Source organism: Amblyraja radiata, chromosome 6, assembly GCF_010909765.2.
Source record: "Amblyraja radiata isolate CabotCenter1 chromosome 6, sAmbRad1.1.pri, whole genome shotgun sequence".
NCBI classification, from domain to species: Eukaryota; Metazoa; Chordata; class Chondrichthyes; order Rajiformes; family Rajidae; genus Amblyraja; species Amblyraja radiata.
Genome location: NC_045961.1, coordinates 91,019,254 through 91,042,627, shown reverse-complemented (window position 1 = coordinate 91,042,627; position 23,374 = coordinate 91,019,254). Strand labels below are relative to the sequence as shown.

The 23,374-nt window shown below is 46.0% G+C and overlaps 2 protein-coding genes across 6 annotated transcripts in view; one reads left to right on the top strand and one right to left on the bottom strand.

The window, feature by feature from the left end:
• The window catches only part of c2cd3 (C2 domain containing 3 centriole elongation regulator), a 113,542-nt gene extending 105,384 nt beyond the window's left edge, over positions 1 to 8,158 (top strand). For 2 of the 3 annotated variants that reach the window (XM_033023200.1, XM_033023197.1), the window contains one exon: positions 6,488 to 8,158. In XM_033023200.1, the coding sequence (XP_032879091.1) occupies positions 6,488 to 6,625 (138 nt within the window). In that variant the 3' untranslated portion in view covers positions 6,626 to 8,158. The remainder of the gene's footprint in view (positions 1 to 6,487) is intronic. The other variant, XM_033023199.1, reaches the window with a different exon arrangement.
• Positions 1 to 23,374, bottom strand: part of LOC116974578 (mitochondrial uncoupling protein 2-like) — a 42,082-nt gene that overhangs the window by 893 nt on the left and 17,815 nt on the right. For 2 of the 3 annotated variants that reach the window (XM_033023202.1, XM_033023201.1), the window contains 5 exons: positions 22,374 to 22,581; positions 17,905 to 18,102; positions 16,708 to 16,809; positions 15,823 to 16,003; positions 11,706 to 13,981 (listed from right to left, as the gene is read on the bottom strand). In XM_033023202.1, coding sequence (XP_032879093.1) covers positions 13,888 to 13,981; positions 15,823 to 16,003; positions 16,708 to 16,809; positions 17,905 to 18,102; positions 22,374 to 22,581 — 783 coding nt within the window. In that variant the 3' untranslated portion in view covers positions 11,706 to 13,887. Of the gene's footprint in view, positions 1 to 11,705; positions 13,982 to 15,822; positions 16,004 to 16,707; positions 16,810 to 17,904; positions 18,103 to 22,373; positions 22,582 to 23,374 lie in introns of those variants that run through there. The other variant, XR_004412393.1, reaches the window with a different exon arrangement.

The following is a 23,374-nucleotide window of genomic DNA, read 5'->3' as shown; positions in this document are numbered from 1 at the left end:
GAGATGTCCTCTTTCTTTAATAAATGTGGTTTCCCCCCTGCTGCCATAGATGGCTCCCTCGCCCATGTCTCCTGTGTGTCCCATAATTCGGCTCTCGCTCCCCCCACTCCGAGACGGAGCAAGGATAGAGTTCCCCTGGTGCTCACTTTTCACCCCACCAGCCTCTGCATCCAACACATCATTCTCTGATTTTTCCACCGCCTACAACATGATCCCACCACCAGTCACCTCATTCCATCCCCACCCCTTTCTGCCTTTTGTGGAGACCGCTCGTTATGCAATTCCTTGGTTAGCTCATCCCCTTCCACCAAAAGCACCTCCTCCAAACCCCAGGTACTTTCCCCTGCAACTGCAGAAGTTGTAAAATCTGCCCCAATACCTCCTCCCTCACAGCCATCCTTGGGCCCCGGCAGCCCTTCCTAGTGCACCTCCTCTAGCCTCATCTACTACATCCGTTGTTCCCAATATGGTCTTTTCATGAGCGAGACTAAGCATAGAATCAGTAACCATTTCTCCAAACACTACTGCTTGATCCCCGAGGACTACTGGATCTCCCAGATGGAACCATTTTATCTCCCCTCCCTGTTCCCATACTAACCTTTCTGTTCTGGGCCTCTTCTACAATACAATTTATTTGTTGTCATTTGAACCTCATTGAGGTTCAAATGAAATTTGGTTTCTGTAGTCATACACACAAGAAAAAGAACCAAGACACAACACAATTTACACAAACATCCATCACAGTGAATCTCCTCCTGACTGTGATGGAAGGCAAAGTCTTATCTCTCCCCTGCACTCCTCATTCTCCTCCCGATGTCAGAGTCAAAGCCCCCGGCGGGCGATGGTAAGTGTCCCGCGGCCATTAAAACCGCGCTGGGTGATGCAAGGCCACGCTCCGGGTCTTGATGTTGGAGCCCTCGGCGGGCGCTAGCAAGTCCCATGGCCGTTAAAGCCGGACGCCGGGCGATGTAAGGCCCCGCTCCAGGTAATTTTCAACCCCGCAACTCGGGAGGGAGAAGTCGCCGTTGCGGAAGCCCCGAAAAGCGGTCTCCCAGCAGGGACCCGCGGGCTCCCGGTGTTACTGTCCACCAGACCTGCGGTTGGAGCCTCCGAATCTCCGGGGTCGGGTCGCAGCAGCGCGCCACCACAGCTCCTCCCGCTCCGAACTCGGCCTGCTCCGTGATGGTGGGTAAGTCCGCAGCTCCGCGACTGGAGCCCCAGGTCGTTCCGGTTGGAGGCCGCTCCACAGTGCTAGGCCCCAACGACAACGGAGACCCGACAGAGAAAAGTTCTCCGTGCAGGGGAAAGATTTTAAAAGTTTCCCCACCCCCCGTCCCCACACACATACCCAGTTAAAAAAAAAACACTTTAAACTACATTCAAACGAGACACAAAAAAAAAAGGCAGACTGCAGAGGCCGCTGCGACTCTTCTGTTGTCGGAGTGAGGCCACACGCAAATTGGAGGAACAGCACTTCAATAGCTTACAACCCAGTGGTATGAATATCGAATTCTCCAATTTTAGGTAACTAATCAAACATCCTTCTTTGAAGCCCTCTCCCCCGACCTCTTCTCTGTGTGCCACCTGGGCTCAAACCTACCCCTCCACTTCTATCAGCATTCCTTCCTCTGGCTTTGCAATTCGCATCTCTTCTATCCTTATCTCACACCTTTTGTCTTTTCACCTCAGCCCTTTGTCCAACCATCTGTCTATTAAAAAAATCCCCCTCGCCTGTATCTGCTTATCACTTGCCAGACTTTGTCCTGCCCTTCCTCTCTCCCAGCTTTCTCCCACGCCCCATCCCCTACAACAATCAGTTTTAAGTGTCCCGATCCAGACCGTCACCTATTCATGTTCTCCAGAGATGGGGCTTGACCTGCTGAGTTATTCCAGCACTTTGTCTTTTTTTACTTTACTGATATCCCTTGATTCACTATGAGCTGCATTGAAGAGGATCCGCTGCTATTGGAAAAAAAACTGAAGAATATCTTTGTAATATTGTTATAAGCAACCAATGTGACAAAAGCACTTTGATCAATGAATGAAGTGTAGCCGGATAGCATCCTGAGTATGCTGGTTGAGGTGATGGATAATCAAGAGTATTATATTTTCATTACTTTTAAGATTCTGTTCATAGCTTGATCACACTAGAAGCGGTAAATTAAAAATCTATGTGACACTTGTATTTAAATATTGACTTAAATATTTGGTAATCGCGAGCAACTCACAAAAGTAGTTTCTGGCCATTTTAATTAAAATGTTTTGTGCTAATATGCAATAAAATCAAAATTCCTAATTTAATTCATACACTTGCCACTGAGCAATTGACCGCAATTGAAAATGAAAGGATTCAATTTAATCATGAAGTTTTTTACTAGGGTGTTTAATCCTACAACCTAATTTTGATCTTTAAAAAATAGCAAGGTGTAATTTCAAGGGCTGCTGCTGGCTGTGAAACTCAAATCCAATTTTGATACAAAGATGATGAAATAAGATTAAGTATTAATCCTACATCAACAAACAAGTTCGACTCAATCCAATGCTTTTAGTGAACCAGTGTCTTTTCTCATTCAATGCATACCTGACATAGTTTGTTGCAAAATATGTTTGGGTTGCCCATAGTTCGAAGGGCAGAACTTGCCTTTTATCTAAAATAGACACAAAACGCTGGATTAACTCAGCAGGACAGGCAGCATCCCTTTTATCTCATTTTGTTTCAGGGCTTTTCCATGCAGGAAGTAGTTACGTCCAGTTTCAGCCAGGCCTTTTGAAATGTCATCAGTTGTTTGTTGACTGTAGCCAAACCTCTAAGGGCAGTCCGCTGATCACGAAATATTACAAGGGATGGAAATCCTGAATGCTGACAATTTGCTAGTTTCTGTTCTCTGAAATTCTGTCGAACTGCAGAAATTAATTAGTCATCTTCAGCTGAAAGTTTATATTGGATCAGATTGCTTTAAAAAGTTTAATTAAAAAAGTTCCAGCTTTTGAGTTTCATTCTGAACATGCTTCATTTTGCAATGTCAATAATTTGAACATTTGGGGGTTTTTTTGCGTAAGGGTTGGGTTATGATTACTTTCTTTTGTGAAATTACATTTTAAATGTTATTTAAAAAAAGCAATGCACACGGCGGGTATTATTTTGTCTTGCAGATTCACCCTTTTATAACAATTATACTTGCATGCACTATTTTAATTTTTTAATCCGCGTGGTGTGATGTGGAGGAATTTAGAGGTGATAATATTGCCTTTGAGTGGAGGATTTGTATTTGGAAAAATGCTGCCCAGCGAGCCTTGAAAATGTGTCAATGTGGCTCGTGTGAATAGTCCACTGCAGTCACGGACAAGGATTTTTTTAAACTGCAGATACAAGAAATCTGAAATATAAATTGAAGCTGCTGGAAATACTCCAAGATCAGGCAGCATCTGTGGGGAAAAGAGGTTGAAGTAATGTTTCAGGTCAAAGGGTCTTTATTTTCACTTCAAACTGAAACGTTAACTTGACTTCTCTTTACCCATATGCTGCCTGACATACTGAGTACCGTATTTAGAGTAATTTTGTTTATTATTTACTACAACACAGTACTGAAGTGAATGCCGATGTAGATCAGTGGGCATTGTTCAACAGTAGCTAGTTTCTTGAGTGTTATGGCTTAAATAGGAAGTCGGAGTCTGAATGTGCTCCTTAATGTGTGATTGAGAGGCTTTGGGAACTTGGGAGGTAGGTCCAGCATGTGAACTGACCGAGTGGTCATGGTACAAATGTTGGCAGTCAGTGAGTTTCTGTTAATTGCATTTCCCAGGATGTTAAGTGGGGTGGGTATGAGGATGGGTGACCTTTTGCCGGCAAGTGGATGTGTCTAACCTCTCTTTAGGCATTGCTTTGCACTTAATATATTCAGGATGTCACTTGCCATTTACCAGCCCATGTCTGGATGTTGCACAGGTGTTGATGCATTCAGACCCAACCTGCTTCATTGCTTGAAGAACACTATGCAGTCATCCGGAAGTGGCGGCGCTGGTGAACGGCTGCGGCTCGCCTGCAGTCCGTTTGTTTTTACTTTTTTGTGTTGTTTTTTTCGTTTAGTCTAGCTACGTTTTTGTTTTTTTAGGCTGTGTTTATGTGTGTGGGGGGGGGAAGGGGGGTTAAAACAGGGCTTGCTGTCTCTCCCTTCGGGGGAATGCAACTTTTTTGTTGTATCCCCCTTCTCTGCCTCCGTCTGCGCTGAGGCCTAATGGCGGAGCTGGCGACCTCGAGGCTCCGGAGGCAGCCTGTCAGGACTCGCCCTGGGTTCGTTCCCGTGAGGGCGGCCCAGCTCGGGGCTGGAACGGCGCTCCCGTGAGGGGCTGTGACGCTCCCGTGAGGGCGGCCTGGCGAGGGGCTGAGACGCTCCCGTGAGGGGCTGAGATGCTCCCGTGAGGGGCTGAGACGCTCCCGTGTGGGCGGCCCAGCTCGAGGGTAACGGCGCTCCCGTGAGGGCGGCCTGACGCGGGGCTGAGACGCTCACGTGAGGGCGACCCGGCTCGGGGCTGGAACGGTGCTCCGGCGGCTGAGGCGGCCTGAGTCCGGGGTTCGGCCGCGGGCCAGTGGACGACGTCGTCAACAGCTGCGTCCGCTGGACTGGAGGGCGGCAGCTTCGACCACCCCGGGCCGCGGTGTTTGAACCGGCCCGTTCGCGGAGCTTGATGAGCCGCGGGACTAACTAACTTACCATCGCCCGGTGGGTATCACCTCAGCGCAGAGGGAGAAGAGGAGGGAAGAGACTGCAGCCCTAAGATTTTTGCCTCCATCACAATGAGGAGGTGCTTGGTGGACTCACTGTGGTGGATGTTAATTTGTGTTTACTGTCTGTTCTCTTGTCTATTGTATTATTGTATGTATGACTGCAGGCACGAAATTTCGTTCAGACTGAAAGGTCTGAATGACAATAAAGGAAATTCAATTCATTGGCATGCAGCTCTACCATTGACCACGAGGAAGAGATGAGCAATAATAAAACAGCTAAAGAAAGTTCTAACAAAATCGTACAAAGACGTACTAGATAGTAATATACTAGAAAAAATAATATTGTTGTAATCATAACCATTTTCCTTTGGTTGGAATAATTTTGATCATGGAGATTTTCTTTCCTGATCATCCTTGGCTGAAATTGCATGAGAGATCTGAGGTGTCACACTTGGTCAAAAGCTGCCAGGTTTTTTCTGACTTTGCATTAGTAATTTGGGTCTCGTGATGTGTTTGAACCAAGCTTGTAATTAAGTCTGGAATCAGAATCTCCCGTCAAGCTCATAGTGAGCATTAATGAGCAGCTTTTTGGTGAATCATGACTACTCAAGAGCATCTCAAATGATTCCTTCCATTAATGATTAAAAAATAATTGGCTGGGTTGAATCTGTCCTTGTTAATGTGAACAGGGATAACTGGATAACTTGTGAACAGGGATAACTTATTGTAACCTGTGAACAGGGATAACTTATTGGGGACTCATCCATGTTGTATTTGGATAGAAGTGCAACCACGAGTGCATTTAAATTGTCAGAATCCTAATCTCCAACCCACTCAGCTGTGTGTTGATACCATCCTATGGCTGAGAATGACCATCCGATCAGCACTTCTGATTCAAGCCAGTTACAGTCACATCAAAAACAGATTATAAGACTTATTAAAACTAAAAGCTTTTAAAGCTTAGCAACTTCCTACTCAGCAATCTGTTTAGGAAGGTGTTGGTAATGAGTATACTCATTTAAACTTTATATATTACCTCAGTTTCAGCAGTCTAGCTATCTCTGAGGAACTGAATTAGCCTTATGCCTAATATTTCCTTCCTATTCTCTGTAAACAATTACTTTCTCAGAATCATCAAATTGCTACAGCACAGAAAGCTTCATCTCCTGTCAAGGGTAAGGGGGAGAAAGGGGTTAGGAGTGAGTGATAGATCAGCCATGATTGAATGGCGGAGCAGATATGATGGGCTGAATGGCCTAATTCTGCTCCTATCATTTATGACCTTATGACACTGTTGTGGGCATGCAAAGATTCTACGACATTACAATTTTTTTTTGTGTTTGAAAAGATACAAATACTTTTGCATACCTTATTTCAACCAATTTCTAGATCCCTTTGTGGTGATGTGATTTGGTACTTGAATTATATGCTTTAATATTTTAGTACACTAAAGAAAGGCGCAGTCCTATTTCTGGTTAAATGTTCCAGTATTCTATTCAGTTAAAATATATATCTTGGGTTTGTCGCTTCTATTGTCATACCTTCAGTTCTCCTCAAGGATGGAAACTTTCTGACTTGTGACTGTGGTATTGGGTAGTGTTATTCTGTGCTGCATCACACTGATCTGAACGTAATAGCAACTTAACAAATAACTTTATATTTCAGCAGTTATTTATTAGGGTGTTTGCTGTAGAAATCATCTTTGTTGGATTTGAATTCACCTTTCAAATATGTTTCCTAAATTACTTCTTTTCTCCCCAGAGGGAAATTCCAACTCTGACTAGAGCTGCACGGCAGAGCAATCGACAAAAGCCCAGGTTAATCTCAAAAGAGTTATCGAAAGAAGAAACCGAAAGAATCGCCAAGATTTTTGCAGGACACTTTACAGAAAAACGTTGATGTGATTTTTCACTTAAGATTATTTTAAAAGCCTAAAAGTGGGTTGGAGATTAGTATGCTGACAACAATTTAAACGCACTCGCGGTTGAACTTCTATCCAGATACAACATGGACGCTTCCCCAATAAAGTTATCCAGTTATCCCTGTTCACATTAACAAGGACAGATTCAACCCAGCCAATTATTTTTTAATCATTGATGGAAGGAATCATTTTAAAAGCCTACATCATTTATACCAGAGATTTGGTGAGTGTCCAAGTATATTCATGTGACTCTTGAGCTGTTTATGGCTGGACCTGAACAATGAGTACAGTAAAACAGATTACCCCATTCTGCAGATCATCTTTTGCTCCGGGGGAGTGGGAGCATTGTTAATTTGTGCGTATAGTTATCAGATACTGTTCCTTGTTTATTCAGCACGTTTGGTCCTTTTAGTCCTGTCTACCTCATGCACAAATACTTTAGCTGAGGTGAAGGTTTTGAGTTTGGCATTACCCATTGACATTCACACTCCTTGCCCACAGCACTGTAAGTCATGTGCACAGCACTACCAAGGAGGATGCTTTAGGGCAGTGAAAAGCATTTGGTGTACATCTATCTGCAAGATGGTATCTTCTTCACAGTCTACTATATAAAGGATTGAAGTGATGCCGTGGCAATGATTCAGTACAATGTTTTCATTAGCTATTTGTAAGAAAATTATTTTTCTTTACTGATAGTCTGGTTTGCCTGATCAGGATAAGTGGTACAAATTTACTGAGGCAGTCTATTCACCCTTAACAACCAATGGTTATTGGATACTCTTAAGTTGCAGTAACATTGGTTTTGGAGGCTTGAGCTGGGAATAATCTCATTTGATTACAACATTTACAGCACTTATCATGTGTACGTGGACACTCAGCATTGGGGGATATTACTACAATAGCTTACATGATATTCTAATAATTTGATGCAAAGCAAAGAAAAAATAAACTGTTTAGAATATGACCCTCCATTTTGTGGTAAAATGATCAGACCTGTAGGGGATAAATGTTTTATTCCAATTCCCAGTGTTGGTTTTGATTGAGGTTTGATTTACAGCAAAATTCAGACGATCTGAGCCAATGGATTAGATCTTCAATGGGTCCCATTTTCTTCAAACTTCCTTCTTAGCTGCAGTGTTTTTGGAATTCCACAATTTTTGGTCATGTTTGGAATTCCACTATTTTTATAGCTCCAACAAAATACAGAAATTGGACCAGTGGTAAACTGTTAAAAGTGCTTTGTTTTCCGAAATAAAGTTCAGTAATAATGTGAGAATCTTAAAAAAGACAGAAAGTGGAAAATAAAATAGAGCAGGACACCTGTGCAAATGCTTTTATACAAGTGAATAAAGAGTTGCATTGGTCGTAATGCTGGTGAATGTATTTTTGTATTTGTGTGAAATAAGTTAAATCTTGTATAATAGGTTACTAAACCTTTATATTTGTGTGTCAGAATTATGTTTTTTTTCAAAACTATGTCAGAGTGCAGTAATAAATTATTTTTGAATGCATTACAATTGATTCTATTTGTGATATATTTTGGAGTGCACATGACTCCGGTGAATTTTCTCTCTGAGTTCGGGGGAAAAGAGCATTTGGAATGTCTCACTGCACCCGTTATTTTGCATTTGTGACATAGTTATTAATATCACAATTAATTGCAGTGACCACAATCTGACGCATTTTCAAAGTCCTGTCTACCACTGATATTGTTGTAGCTATAACATTTTTATTTGTGTGATAAAGGCAGTATTTACACCTGTTGAAAATTGCCCTTGTGAAAATGGTGGCAAATTGCATCTTGACCCACAACAATCTTCCCATTGAGGGTGGTCCCACAGTTCCAGGATTTAAAGCCAGTGTTGAAGAATTGAGTATGGTTTACATAGAAACATAGAAATTAGGTGCAGGAGTAGGCCATTCAGCCCTTCGAGCCTGCACCGCCATTCAATATGATCATGGCTGATCATCCAACTCAGTATCCTGTACCTGCCTTCTCTCCATACCCCCTGATCCCTTTAGCCACAAGGGCCACATCTAACTCCCTCTTAAATATAGCCAATGAACTGGCCTCAACTACCTTCTGTGGCAGAGAATTCCAGAGATTCACCACTCTCTGTGTGAAAAATGTTTTTCTCATCTCGGTCCTAATCCTTAAACTGTGACCCCTTGTTCTGGACTTCCCCAACATCGGGAACAATCTTCCTGCATCTAGCCTGTCCAACCCCTTAAGAATTTTGTAAGTTTCTATAAGATCCTCCCTCAGTCTTCTAAATTCTAGCGAGTACAAGCCGAGTCTATCCAGTATGAGGAAGCATGTGATGTAATTCGGCGGAGAAGCTGCAGGTAGTAGCTTTACAGTGCACCTGCTTTCCTTTCTCACATTTGACAGGTTAAGGTGTTCCATTACACTTCTGATCTCTAGATGATGAGAAGTAATTGGAGAGACAGGAGATGAAGCTCTCCCCCATGGCGGAGAAAACTGGGTTTGTTCTCCCTGGAATGTTGGAGACTGCGAGAAGGCCTTTTTGAGGTATATAAAATTATGAAGGGGATAGAAATTTGTCGTTTTTCCTGTGTGGTGGTTCCAAACTAGTCGTGGTTTAATATGACGGGGGAGAAACTTAAAGGAGATCTGAGGGGTATATTTTTCACACAGAAGATGGCTCTCAGGAGGTGATAGAGGCAGATACAATGTTTAAAAGACAATTGGACAGGCACTTGGATAAGAAAGGAGTAGAGGGATGTGAGCCTAATGAGGACAAATGTACTGCACAACTCTTGACTTTTTACATCCTCCACTGGAGCTATTTTTGGATAGTTATTTCAAAGTAGCATAGCAGGTTTTTTAAGTGGGTACATTGTGTGATATTCCAGGCATTATAAATAGGTGCATAAAATACCAGAACAGAAAGTTGCGATAAATCTTATATACAGCATAAATGAGTTATCATATTCAGTTCTGGGTGCCAAACGTTAGGAAGGTTGTGTACATTTGGAAGAGAATACAGATAGATTTATCTAAATAAAACTGAGGGGAGGATGTTAAAGATCTGTAATCAAATGGATAGAAAAGGAAAAGTAAGGTTTGTTTTTCTTGGAACAGCGATAATAAGTGAGTTCGGGATTCCGATTGCGCATGCCAAGGTCGTAGGTCACACACGATAAACATTCTCGACATCTGTGCTGCTGCATGAATACAGACCTGCGTTTCATCCACAGTCAGGATCAAACCCGGGTCTCCGGGTCTCCGGCGCTGTTGAATTGCTACTGGACAGTCCCCGTTCCCTTCAGAGTGTCCCATCCCTGTCTGGGGGCGGCTGGAGATGTCCGTGGTGACCCTGGACTGACGGGATTCAGACGGTGGGGGGCGCCCCAGGTTTACAGCCAGCACGGAGAAGAAGCGCTAACTCCAGCTCAACTCTGCCTGTCCCGCCGGGTTCACCGACAGCCCTGGACTGAAGGGACACCGGCCTGTTGCAGTGGTGGTTCAGGCTTACAGACAGCGCGGAGAAGCAGCGTTAACTTCACTGGTCCGGGCCGGTGTACCGTCAGTACAACGGGATCTGGGGGTCCTTGTTCATCAGTCAATGAAAGTAAGCATGCAGGTACAGCAGGCAGTGAAAAAAGCGAATGGCATATTGGCCTGTTGAGTATAGGAGCAAAGAGGTCCTTCAGCAGTTGTACAGGGCCCTAGTGAGACCACACCTGGTGCATTGTGTGCACCCGGAGGATTGTGTGCAGTTTTGGTCTCCAAATTTGAGGAAGGACATTCTTGCTATTGAGGGAGTGCAGCGAAGGTTCACAAGGTTAATTTCCTGGATGGCGGGACTGTCATATGCTGAGAGAATGGAGCAGCTGGACTTGTATACTTTGGAATTTACAAGGATGAGAGGGGATCTTATTAAAACATATAAGATTATTAAGGGTTTGGACATGCTAGAGGCAGGAAACATGTTCCCGATGTTGGGGGTGTCCAGAACCAGGGGCCACAGTTTAAGAATAAGGGGTAGGCCATTTAGAACAGAGACGAGGAAACACTTTTTCTCACAGAGAGTGGTGAGTCTGGAATTCTCTGCCTCAGAGGGCGGTGGAGGCAGGTTCTCCGGATACTTTCAAGAGAGATCTAGATAGGGCTCTTGAAGAAAGCGGAGTCAGGGGATATGGGGAGAAGGCAGGAATGGGGTACTGATTGTGGATCATCAGCCATGATCACATTGAATGGTGATGCTGGCTTGAAGGGCCTACTCCTGCACCTATTGTCTATTACAGCTTTTTGTATAGATCCTCTTAAAGTCATATTTGGTCTACTGCTGCTTTGAGGTAGATCATAATTATTGCCTTGCCTCATAAATGAATTCAATTCAATTCAATTCAATTCAATTCAATTCAATTCAATTCAATTCAATTCAATATTTGACCTGGTTCGGAGTTCTGGAGCTAAATAGCCTCAACACTAAATTAGCACCACAATGATAGCAACAAGGACAATATCTTCTATATTTAAGCATACAGGTACAATAATATACTTAACTAGAGTTGTTATTTTTATTAAGGGCATACCTGACTATGTACTTAGTGAGTTAGATACTGCAGTTATAAATATATTGGGAACGTGTGGCTGGTTTAAGTTAACGGAATGTAAAAACTAAGATCTTCAGAATCTGCATAGTTCATTATAGATGGACGTAGACATAGCATAGAAACAAAGAACTGCAGATGCTGGTTTATACCGAAGATAGACGCATAGTGCTGGAATAATTCAGCGGGTCAGGCAGCATCTCTGGAGAAAAAGGATGGGTGATGTTTCGGGGTGGGACCATTCATCAGACATAGACTTTAATATAAAGGCTGTTTTGGTAAGAATATACAAAATACAACCTCTCATACATCATGTCACTGTATGAGACAGTCCGTTTCACATGAACCAACTTGTAATGAGGTGTAATCAGGTGGGGCGAAGGAAAGATAAATTACAATTTACACCGACATTAATATATTAACACCAAAAATAACATTATTTTCAGGATAGAGAAATAAGCCAGACTAAAAATCTTGCAGTTCAATTTATATAACAGATTCAGATTAGTTTCTTGCCACATACACCAAGGTGCAATGAAATTCCTTGACTGCATGAAGCTCATAAATAGCATACATCGTAAGGATAGATACAACAATAAATGCAATGACAAATGTAAAACTGCAGAATGGTGCAAAAACTGTTGTGCCATCTGAAGTAGTGCTGAAAAAAAGAAGTAAAGTGCAATTAAGTAATAACCAAATGAGGTAGAGTCAAGAGTGAGAGGATGTGGCAACACCTCTAGAAAGGGGATGTGAAAGAGAAAGTCTGAAGAAGGGTCTCGACCCGAAATGTTACCCATTCCTTCTCTCCAGAGATGCTGCCTGTCCCCCTGAGTTACCAGCATTTTGTGTCTCCCTGAAAGAGATGATGTTCAGGAGACATTGGGGAAGAAGCTATGTTTAAGTCTGGACATCCAGGCTTTCAAACTCCTGTAGAGACTGGAAGAGAAAAGGGGAACAGGCTAGGGTGGTGGACAATAATTCCAGCCTTCTTTGACGCAATGCACCGTGAAGATTGACTGCATGAAAGGAAATGGCAAGCTTGTGATAGATGGGCTGGGCTGGGTTCACAAGTTTGGGTAATATCAGGAGCAGAGCGGTTGCTATACCAGCCACGCATCCCGTCAGAATACTTTCTATAGCATATCTGTAACGGTTCAAGAAAATCCTCACAGACGCATAAGAAAGTAAATTTGTCACTGTGCATTATTGATCGCAGAATGCCTGTGGCAAAATTCTGCTTGTGGTGAAATAGTTGATAGCAAGATTCTAGAGTAGTGTGTTGCTTCCCTGGTGCTAGGGTCAAGAATGTTTTGAGAGTGGGTACGAGACATTCTGAGAGAGGAAAGTGAGAAGCCAAAGGTCATGGTCCACATTAGTACTATCGGCATCGGCAAGAAAAGAGATTAGATCCTACAAAATAAATATAGGGAGTTATGCAGAAGGTGAGAAAGCAGGTCTTTGAGGCTTGTAATCTCAGGATTCCTCCTTGTGCCACATAAGAAAGTGACTGCAGGATGGAGTGCTTTAGTTACTAGGACAATTGGCATCTCTTGGCCTGTGGTGACCTATGCAAGAGGGACAGCAGGAGGATCAATGTCCTTGTAAGGAGATTCACTGGTGAACTCAAACTAGTCTGGCAGGAGGAGGGCACCCAAAGTAGTAATGTAACAAATGAGAAAGTTGAATGTAATAAAAGTTAGCAGAAGCAAACCCAGTAGGCAGGCCTGGCAGGGGTAGGCCACACAGCCTGGGATAGCTGATAGGCTCATCTATATTCATTTTAATACAAAATGCCTCACTGATAAAGCAAAAAAACCCAGAGCATAGGCTGTCACTTAGAATAGAAGCATAGAAAATAGGTGCAGGAGTAGGCCATTCGGCCCTTCAAGCCAGCACTGCTATTCAATATGATCATGGCTGATCATCCTAAATCAGTACCCCGTTCCTGATTTTCAACATCGGGAACATTTTTCCTGCATCTAGACTGTCCAATCCCTTAAGAATTTTATATGTTTCTATATGATCCCCTCTCACCCTTCTAAATTAGAGTAATTGTGATATTATAGCTACTACAGAAACATGGTAAGGAATGGGCAGCACAATGTTCTGGGATACTGATACTTCTAGCATAACCGAGGTGGAGATAAGAGGGGGGGGAGTTATACTATTGATTGGGGAGACCATCAGGGGGCTACTCCGAGAGATATCCTGAAAGAGAGGCGGTGGAAGCAGGAACCGCAACAATATTTAAGAGGCATCTAGACAGGTACTTCAGCGACCAACAATATGGAATTCATGCAGGCAGATGTGAACAATATAGATAAGCATGATAGTCATTAAGGTTGAAAGACCCGTTTCATTGCAATGCAACGCTATGAAAAGTATAATCATGTGATCACGTTTGCTTCACAGCAAAATATATTCTAGAAATCATCATTCTTCGCCTTATATAAAAACATAAAAGCTCTTTGTGTAAACAATTTTCAAAATCACCCGGTATGATAAAAGTACATCACCACATCGACCTGCGACATGCTCACATTACAAATCCTTTTTGTTTAAAGATCCAAGACCTTAAAATCCATACACGATTTAAAGGGATTCAGTTTAAATCGTCTGCTAATGCAAGTACAGGATGTCAAAGAGATTCACAGGACTACTTGGCCATCATCATTGCACGTTTCAACTGTTCATAGGTGACAAACATCACCACGTTCCATGAGCCCAGTCTCAGGAAGGAGGGAATGAATCTGTTGAGAAACGGAGAAAATTAGTTTGCAATTGTGATTCGCTGAGAGCAATCTGTCCTACACTAGCACCATAAAACCAGCAGTACCCCATGTTGTTGCAGAGGTTATGATGATCTACATGTTTTCTTGCCCCCCGTCCCCCTGTGCACATGAATCACATTGCCACAGTTCTAGATTTGCCATCAAACCTCTCAACTTGCAGGTGTCCAAGCAGATTTATTTAGTTTGTAGGCTTCTGCAGAATGAACGATAGACAATGAAGTACATTGACAAAGCAACTCACGGCTATTAATTCCAACGGGAGGGAAAATGAGACGGTAGGAAAAAAGAATCACTGCATTTCAGTAATATTGGAGTATTTGGAGAGAATCGTGTGGAAAATGCTAAACCCCAGAACAGAACACACAGAAATAGAGAGGCCAAAGAGGATGGAATTGATGGCAACTTATTGTTTGCTAATCCAATGGCATTAATAATAATAATACATTTTATTTATGGGCGCCTTTCAGGACTCACAAGGACACCTTACAGATTAAAACAAGCAAATTACCAACATATAAACAAATGAAACAAAAAAAGAAGTAGTAGTAGGGACATCAACAATACACAATTCAAAGAGAGGTTCATGTTCCCTGGTGTCCTGAGATGGCCAACATAGACGGACACATGCACAGTGTAAAAAGCAATATTCAACAACTTGCATAACAAGATTGGTAATGACGTAGATAGTGAAGATGGGCTGAAGAATGCGTTATGGACTTTAATGCAGGTAAGTGTGAGATGTTTGCATTTTGGCAAGTCAAACCAGGGCAGAACCGTCACAGTGAAAGATTTAAAGCAGAGGGATATTGGAGTGCAGGTACAAAGATGCCTTTCGCTACATTGTCCTTCATCATTCAGGGTATTGGAGTAAAGAATTTGGGATGTTATGTTACAGTTGTACAAGACATTGGAGTGACTGCATTTGGAATATTGTGTTCACTTCTGGTCACCCTGCTTTAAGAAAGATGTCATTAAGCTGGAAAAATTGCAGAGAGGATTTATAAGGATGTTGCCAGGACTTGAGGGCCTGAGCTATAGGGAGCGGTTGGGCAGGCTAGGACTCTATTTCTTGCAGCACAGGAGACTGAGGCGATCGTATAGAGAAGGGAAAGATGTAATAAGAACCTGAGAGACATATTTTTCACACACAGAGTATTGGATATATGGAATGTGTTGGCAGAGGAGGTGGTTTAGGCAGGTAAAAAACTTTAAAAAGACATGATCACAATGAATGGCGGTGCTGGCTCGAAGGGCCGTATGGCCTCCTCCTGCACCTATTTTCTATTTGACAGTACGTGGATAGGAAAGATTTAGTGGAATATGAATACGGGCAGGCGGTTCTAACATAGATGGGGCATCTTGGCATGGACAATTTGGGTCAAGGGGCCTGTTTCCATACTGTACAACTCCAGAATTATATGCCAGGTTAGTTGGAGATAAATAGTGAATGGTTTCCACAGAGGAAGTAGGATGCTTCTTGAGAAAATAAACTAATCGACCTTGGTATAAGAGCTAAGAGGTATAGTTAACCAGCTAGGAGTAAGTTTTGAAGAGATCAAGTGGAGGATGCAAACAGGAAAATGCGCAATAAATGAAGGGCAATAACAATGGCGGCAGAAATTAGCATGTCTCAATAATGTTACTGCTCTTTTAAACCAGTTATTAGTGTCGAGGGCAGGAGTAATAATTTGTGAACCAACCAAATGTTGACAGATCAGTGGAACAATGAATAGAAGACCTAACACCATATTCCCTGCCCAGTTTCACCAAACACTGTGTTGATAGAACAGAATGGTTACCCTTTGTAAAATGCTGTTAGACCTTCTTTTCTCAGCATAATAAAGGAACAATTAATAGCACTGTTGTACTGGCCAGGGGAAGAGTTCATGTATCTGGTCTTGATGACATCGACAGGCGAAGCAACAATGGTCGTGCAGAATCCAGCCGCAAATGCAGCACAGAAGTGGCAAGGAAGGTTATCTGAAATCAAAATCTTAATTACTATTTTTCTCTCAGCGAAGAATAACTAGCATTTGTTTCAAGAGGGCTTCTATATATGAACAGGGATGTAATGTTGAGGCTCTATAAGGCCGCATTTGGAATATTATGAGCAATTCTGGGCACCATATCTGAGGAAGGATGTGCTGGCTCTGAAGAGAGTCCAGAAGATATTTACTTGTATGATCCGAGGAGTGAGTAGGTTAACCTATGATGAGCGTTTGTCGGCACTGGGCCTGTACTCGCTGGAGTTCAGAAGAATGAGGGGGGGCCTCATTGAAACATACAGAATAGTGAAAGGCTCGATTAGAGTAGATGTGGAGAGGGTGTTTCCACTAGTGGGAGAGTCTAGGACTAGAGGTCATAGCCTCAGAACTTAAGGATGTTCTTTTAGGAAGGAGACGGGAAATTTATTTAGTCAGAGGGTGGTGAATCTGTGGAATTCTTTGCCACAGAAGGCTGTGAAGGCCAAGTCAGTGGATATTTTTATGGCAGAGATAGATAGATTCTTGATTAGTGTGGGTGTCAGGGGTTATGGGGAGAAGGCAGGAGAAAGGGGTTAGGAGGGAGGGATTGATCAGCCATGATTGAATGGCGGAGTAGACAAGATGGGCCGAATGGCCTAATTCTACTCCTATACCTTATGACATTATGAACTATTGTCTTTTACGTTGTGCAAAGCTTACCAGTCATAAGGCTATGTCGTAACAATGCATCCTTAAACATGTCATAGGTCACCAGTTCTGCGCAGTTCACGATAGAATTGCGAGCAATATTTGGCAAGGTCCCTGCAAAACCAACGTACATTTTAGTGAAAGGGAATTGGCACTTTTGGCAAATTGTGCGCAACATGATTTTGTTGTTGAATTGAACTGGCTCTACAAATTAATGGTCCTGCAAAAACCTATGAAAATTAAAGTTCCTTTATAATACAAAGAACGCCAAAAGCAGAATACACACCGTGTTCAAAAGAATTGGGATCGAAGATATGGAATCGTTGCCACCAGCTAGAAGGGTGTAAGGAGGTGATAGGGCACCTAACAGGAGTAATCGGAGAAATAGGTATAGTGGGCGGCACAGTAGTGCAGCGGTAGAGTAATGCCCCTGTCCCAATTAGGAAACCTGAACGGAAACCTCTGGAGACTTTGCGCCCCACCCAAGGTTTCCGTGCGGTTCCCGGAGGTTTTTGTCAGTCTCCCTAATGGTCGAAGTGGTTTCCGCTTCTTCGATGTTCCAACGATTATTTCAAAAAATTCAAAACCGGCCGCGACTAAAAATAGATCGCCATTTTAAAAATCAGTAATTTTTTAGTCGAAGCCGGTTGCGATGCTAGTTGAAGATCTTCCACTACCTGCAACTTCCGGCAACCATCTGCAACCTCCGGCAACCATCTGCAACTAGCATCGCTACCGGCTTCGGGACCTCCGGGAACCTCCACCCGCATGGAAACCTTGGGTGGGACGCAAAGTCTCCAGAGGTTTCCGTTCAGGTTTCCCAAGTGGGACAGGGGCATTACTGCCTTACAGCATCAGAGACCTGACTACGGATGCTGTCTGCACAGAATCTGTAGGGTCTCCCTGTAACCGCGTGGATTTTCTCCGGGTGCTCCGGTTTCCTCTCGCAATCCAAAGATATACAAGCTTGTAAGTTAATTGGCTTTGGTAAAAATTGTAAATTCTCCCTAGTGGGTAGGATAGTGTTGGTGTTTGGGGCGTTCGTTGGCTGGCATGGACTCGTTGGGCCGACGGGCCTTTTTCCCCGCTGTATCACCAAATCCCCCCCCCCCCCCCAGGAGAAGGAATTTCTAAGTATGAACCAATTGTTCCAGGCTAGTCACAAAATAACAACAAAAACACAAAAAATAAAACAAAGACAAAACAGACCTTTCCATAATCCTTTAAATCCTTCTTCTTTGGCAATTGTTCTGTAGGCATTCAATGTCCCACTGTAGCGTTTAGCCATGCCTGTTACGTTTGCCTGTGCTTGAAACCTTACTTTCACCACATCTGTTGGCTGTGCCAACGTGACTGCCATGGTTCCAGTTGTACATCCAGCGAGCAGTCGACAACCAATGGAGACATCTGGAAGAGAGAAATGTGCAAATTCTAAATCCCTCTTTGTTCCCCGCATGTCAAAGGTTGAGGCTGAAACTGTTGAACCAAGATTCAACCAGAGAGATCATGAGAAAAGGGATTTAAAAGTTGTCAAGATAGGGCAGGTGGGTAGTGCGGGGTGGGTAGTGCGGGGTGGGTAGTGCGGGGTGGGGAGTGCGGGGTGGGTAGTGCGGGGTGGGGAGTGCGGGGTGGGTAGTGCGGGGTGGGTAGTGCGGGGTGGGTAGTGCGGGGTGGGTAGTGCGGGGTGGGTAGTGCGGGGTGGGTGGTGGGGGTGGGTAGTGCGGGGTGGGTGGTGGGGGTGGGTAGTGCGGGGTGGGTAGTGCGGGTGGGTAGTGCGGGGTGGGGAGTGCGGGGTGGGTGGTGCGGGGTGGGTAGTGCGGGGTGGGTGGTGGGGGTGGGTAGTGCGGGGTGGGTAGTGCGGGTGGGTAGTGCGGGGTGGGTAGTGCGGGGTGGGTGGTGGGGGTGGGTAGTGCGGGGTGGGTAGTGCGGGGTGGGTAGTGCGGGGTGGGTGGTGCGGGGTGGGTAGTGCGGGGTGGGTAGTGCGGGGTGGGTGGTGGGGGTGGGTAGTGCGGGGTGGGGTGCGGGGTGGGGTGCGGGGTGGTAGTGCGGGGTGGGTAGTGCGGGGGTGGGTGCGGGTGGTAGTGCGGGGTGGGTAGTGCGGGTGGGTGGTGCGGGGTGGGTAGTGCGGGTGGGTGGTGCGGGGTGGGTAGTGCGGGGTGGGTAGTGCGGGGTGTGGGGTGGGTAGTGCGGGGTGGGTAGTGCGGGGTGGGGTGCGGGGTGGGGAGTGCAGGGTGGGTGGTGGGTAGTGCGGGGTGGGTAGTGCGGGGTGGGTAGTGCGGGTGGGTAGTGCGGGTGGGTAGTGCGGGTGGGTAGTGCGGGGTGGGTAGTGCGGGGTGGGTAGTGCGGGGTGGGTAGTGCGGGGTGGGTAGTGCGGGGTGGGTAGTGCGGGGTGGGTAGTGCGGGTGGGTAGTGCGGGTGGGTAGTGCGGTGGGTAGTGCGGGGTGGGTAGTGCGGGGTGGGTAGTGCGGGGTGGGTAGTGCGGGGTGGGTAGTGCGGGGTGGGTAGTGCGGGGTGGGTAGTGCGGGGTGGGTAGTGCGGGGTGGGTAGTGCGGGTGGGTAGTGCGGGTGGGTAGTGCGGGTGGGTAGTGCGGGTGGGTAGTGCGGGGTGGGTAGTGCGGGGTGGGTAGTGCGGGGTGGGTAGTGCGGGGTGTGGGGTGGGTAGTGCGGGTGGGTAGTGCGGGGTGGGTAGTGCGGGGTGGGTAGTGCGGGGTGGGGAGTGCGGGGTGGGTAGTGCGGGTGGGTAGTGCGGGGTTGGTAGTGCGGGTGGGTAGTGCTGGTGGGTAGTGCGGGGGTAGGTGCGGGTGGTAGTGCTGGTGGGTATGCGGGGTGGGGAGTGCGGGTGGTAGTGCGGTGGGTAGTGCGGGTGGGTAGTGCGGGGTGGGTAAGTGCGGGGTGGGTAGTGCGGGGTGGGTAGTGCGGGGTGGGGAGTGCGGGTGGGTAGTGCGGGTGGGTAGTGCGGGGTGGGGTGCGGGGTGGGGTGCGGGGTGGGGTGCGGGGTGGGGTGCGGGGTGGGTAGTGCGGGGTGGGTAGTGCGGGTGGGTAGTGCGGGGTGGGTGGGGTGCGGGGTGGGTAGTGCGGGGTGGGTAGTGCGGGGTGGGTAGTGCGGGGTGGGTGGGGTGCGGGGTGGGTGGTGCGGGGTGGGTAGTGCGGGGTGGGTGGTGCGGGTGGGTAGTGCGGGTGGGGAGTGGCGGGGTGGGTAGTGCGGTGGGTAGTGCGGGGTGGGTAGTGCGGGGGGGTAGTGCGGGGTGGGTGGTGCGGGGTGGGTAGTGCGGGGTGGGGTAGTGCTGGGTGGGTAGTGCGGGGTGGGTGGTGCGGGGTGGGTAGTGCGGGGTGGGGTGCGGGGTGGGGTGCGGGGGGGGGGTGCGGGGTGGGGTGCGGGGTGGTAGTGCGGGGTGGTAGTTGCGGGTGGGTAGTGCGGGGTGGGTAGTGCGGGGTGGGTAGTGCGGGTGGGTAGTGCGGGGTGGGTAGTGCGGGTGGGTAGTGCGGGTGGGTAGTGCGGGGTGGGGTAGTGCGGGGTGGGTGGTGCGGGGTGGGTAGTGCGGGGTGGGTAGTGCGGGTGGTAGTGCGGGGTGGGTAGTGCGGGTGGGGTAGTGCGGGGTGGGTAGTGCGGGGTGGGGAGTGCGGGGTGGGGAGTGCGGGTGGGGAGTGCGGGGTGGGTAGTGCGGGGTGGGGTGCGGGTGGGTAGTGCGGGGGTGGGTAGTGCGGGGTGGTGAGTGCGGGGTGGGGAGTGCGGGGTGGGGAGTGCGGGGTGGGGAGTGCGGGGTGGGGAGTGCGGGGTGGGTAGTGCGGGGTGGGGTGCGGGGTGGGTAGTGCGGGGTGGGGAGTGCGGGGTGGGTAGTGCGGGGTGGGTAGTGCGGGTGGGTAGTGCGGGGTGGGTAGTGCGGGGTGGGTAGTGCGGGGTGGGGAGTGCGGGGTGGGTAGTGCGGGGTGGGTAGTGCGGGGTGGGGTGCGGGGTGGGGTGCGGGGTGGGGTGCGGGGGGGGGGGGATGTGAAATTAGGACTTTGTGTGGCAGGCAAGTCCTCTAGAGTGACCTAGAATTACTGAATCGCCACTCGGCTCTTTTACAGCTCATTGAAACATATATCCAAACTTTCCATTTTCTCTATAGCCCCACACTGTTTCATTCTTTCCAAAAACACATCAGTTCTATTTTGCACCTTGTAGTGTTTGCATCAATCACCATTACCGGAACTGGAATCCGCAAATTGCTGCTTAATTAAAAAACGCACCATATTTTCTCTCTGAGCTCTTATCGGTCATCTTAGATATGCAAGTTCTTGTTATGCAAAAACATCCAAACTTTCTGAACATTAATCAAACTATTATTGGTTCATCTGCTCTAATCCCTACTTCCTTCGACACAAATACCCTGCTGTGAAAAATTTACTTTTGCCAATGTTTCAAAATCCTTCCTCATGGTTGATGCCCAGAACTGGTAAAAATATTGGACGTCTTTTATGAACATTCACCATAAACATTTTTCCTCGTGAATCATTTATTTCTCTAAATGTCAATGATCACGTTTGTCTAAGTGCCGTATCAATACGGAGGCACAAGCAATTGCAGATGCTGGAATCTTGTGCCGAACACAAAGCGCTGCAGTAACTCAGTGGGTGAGGCAGCATTGCTGGAGGATGTGTTCAGGTCGTGATCCTTCTTCAGACTCGTGGAATACAAAGTGCTGGAATAACTGAGCGGGTCAGGCTGCATCTCTAAAGTGTTGATGTTACTCATCAGGTAACACGGACTGAAGAAGGGTCCTGACCTGAAATGTCACCTATCCATGTCCTGCAGTGATACTGCTGGGCCCGTTAACCTCTCCAGCACTTTGTACCATCTCATTTTATCAATCTATTCCAAAAATGTTTGTGTAACCCAAAGTTCCTTTTTTCCTTTAAAACTACACTACCTATATAGTTTTGTCTTAATTTCACCTCACAGCCCCCTCCAACCCCTCCCCCCTCCCCCCCAAACCCCCCGAATAACTTCAATACTTTCTTGCATCCGTCTCATTACCAAATATCTGCCCATTTTATACTTGGCCTTCCTGAAATCTGTTACAATCCTTCATGTACTAATATGTAATATACATCTTACCATAGATATGAAGATAGAAACATAGAGGTGCAGGAGTAGGCCTTTTGGCCCTTTGAGCCTGCACCGCCATTCAATATGATCATGGTTGATCATCCAACTCAGTATCCTGTACCTGCCTTCTCTCCATACCCCCTGATCCCTTTAGCCACAAGGGCCACATCTAACTCCCTCTTAAATATAGCCAATGAACTGGCCTCAACTACCTTCTGTGGCAGAGAGTTCCAGAGATTCACCACACATTTTTTTTCTCATCTCGGTCCTAAAAGATTTCCCCCTTATCCTTAAAATGTGACCCCTTGTCCTGGACTTCCCCAACATCGGGAACAATCTTCCTGCATCTAGCCTGTCCAACCCCTTAAGAATTTTGTACCTTTCTATAAGATCCCCCCTCAATCTTCTAAATTTTAGCAAGTACAAGCCGAGTCTATCCAGTCTTTCTTCATATGAAAGTCCTGACATCCCAGGAATCAGTCTGGTGAACCTTCTCTGTACTCCCTCCATGGCAAGAATGTCTTTCCTCAGATTTGGAGTCCAAAACTGTACGCAATATATTGTGCGCACACCTGCGATGGATACTTACTGTCAGATCCATTGGAGTAGAACACTTTAACAGTGTCATAAAGCCCAATGCGCACCGATGCGAAACTCATCTGACGTTGAAGGCCAGCGACCAGGCCATTGTAGAGACTTCTCACTCCTTCAGTCTTCACAATTGTAGCTATCGTACCAAAGACCCCTCTGTACTTCAGTGCATTCGCAAGGTTTGCAGATTTAGATTCCCCTTGAATCTGTGCATCATAATAAACAGGATTTCATTTTGACTGATCAATTCTCAATGTTATTTATTAGAGCCGCAGCCTAGCACCTTAATCTGTTATCATTTCAATTGCAAAATAGCCAATTGCCTTGGGAAACATTTCAGCCTACTCTGTTAATGAATACATTTATTATTGTAAAATGACATTAATAATAAGTTAATGAGTGCAATTATTAGAAAAATGATAATAATTTAATTAACACAATTGTTATGAGAAAATTGGCACAGAATAAAGATGTTAAATGTGATAATAGAAGTTAGCTGTCGAAGAATCCAGGCTTCCAAATTAGAACGGTGGTGCATGTGATTTTATACACAGAGGATAGACACAAAGTGCCTATGGAGTTACTCAGTGGGTCAGGCAGCATCTCTGGAGAAAAGGAATAGGTGATGTTTTGAGTCAGGATCCTTCTTCAGACCCACATGCACAAGGGCCAGATTTCATATCACAATCCAGGACCTTTTCACATTAAATTTTAACAAAGCCAGATATGGATATTTTTAATAATGCACAGAACATGTGCTGGAATTTATAACAGGGATAATATATCTTGTTGACATTGGGTCCGTGTAAGCCAATGTCAATGGATTCCTTATTAAAGTCCAGAGCATTATGACACAAGATTTGCCCTTCTACAGTTCACCAAACACCCACTGACCCCCGAATCACACTCTCCCTCTTCTCTTTATTCTGCCTCTCTCCACTCTCAATCCATCCTTTTTCCACCTCATAGATGCTGCTTGACCCACTGAGTTCCCCCAGC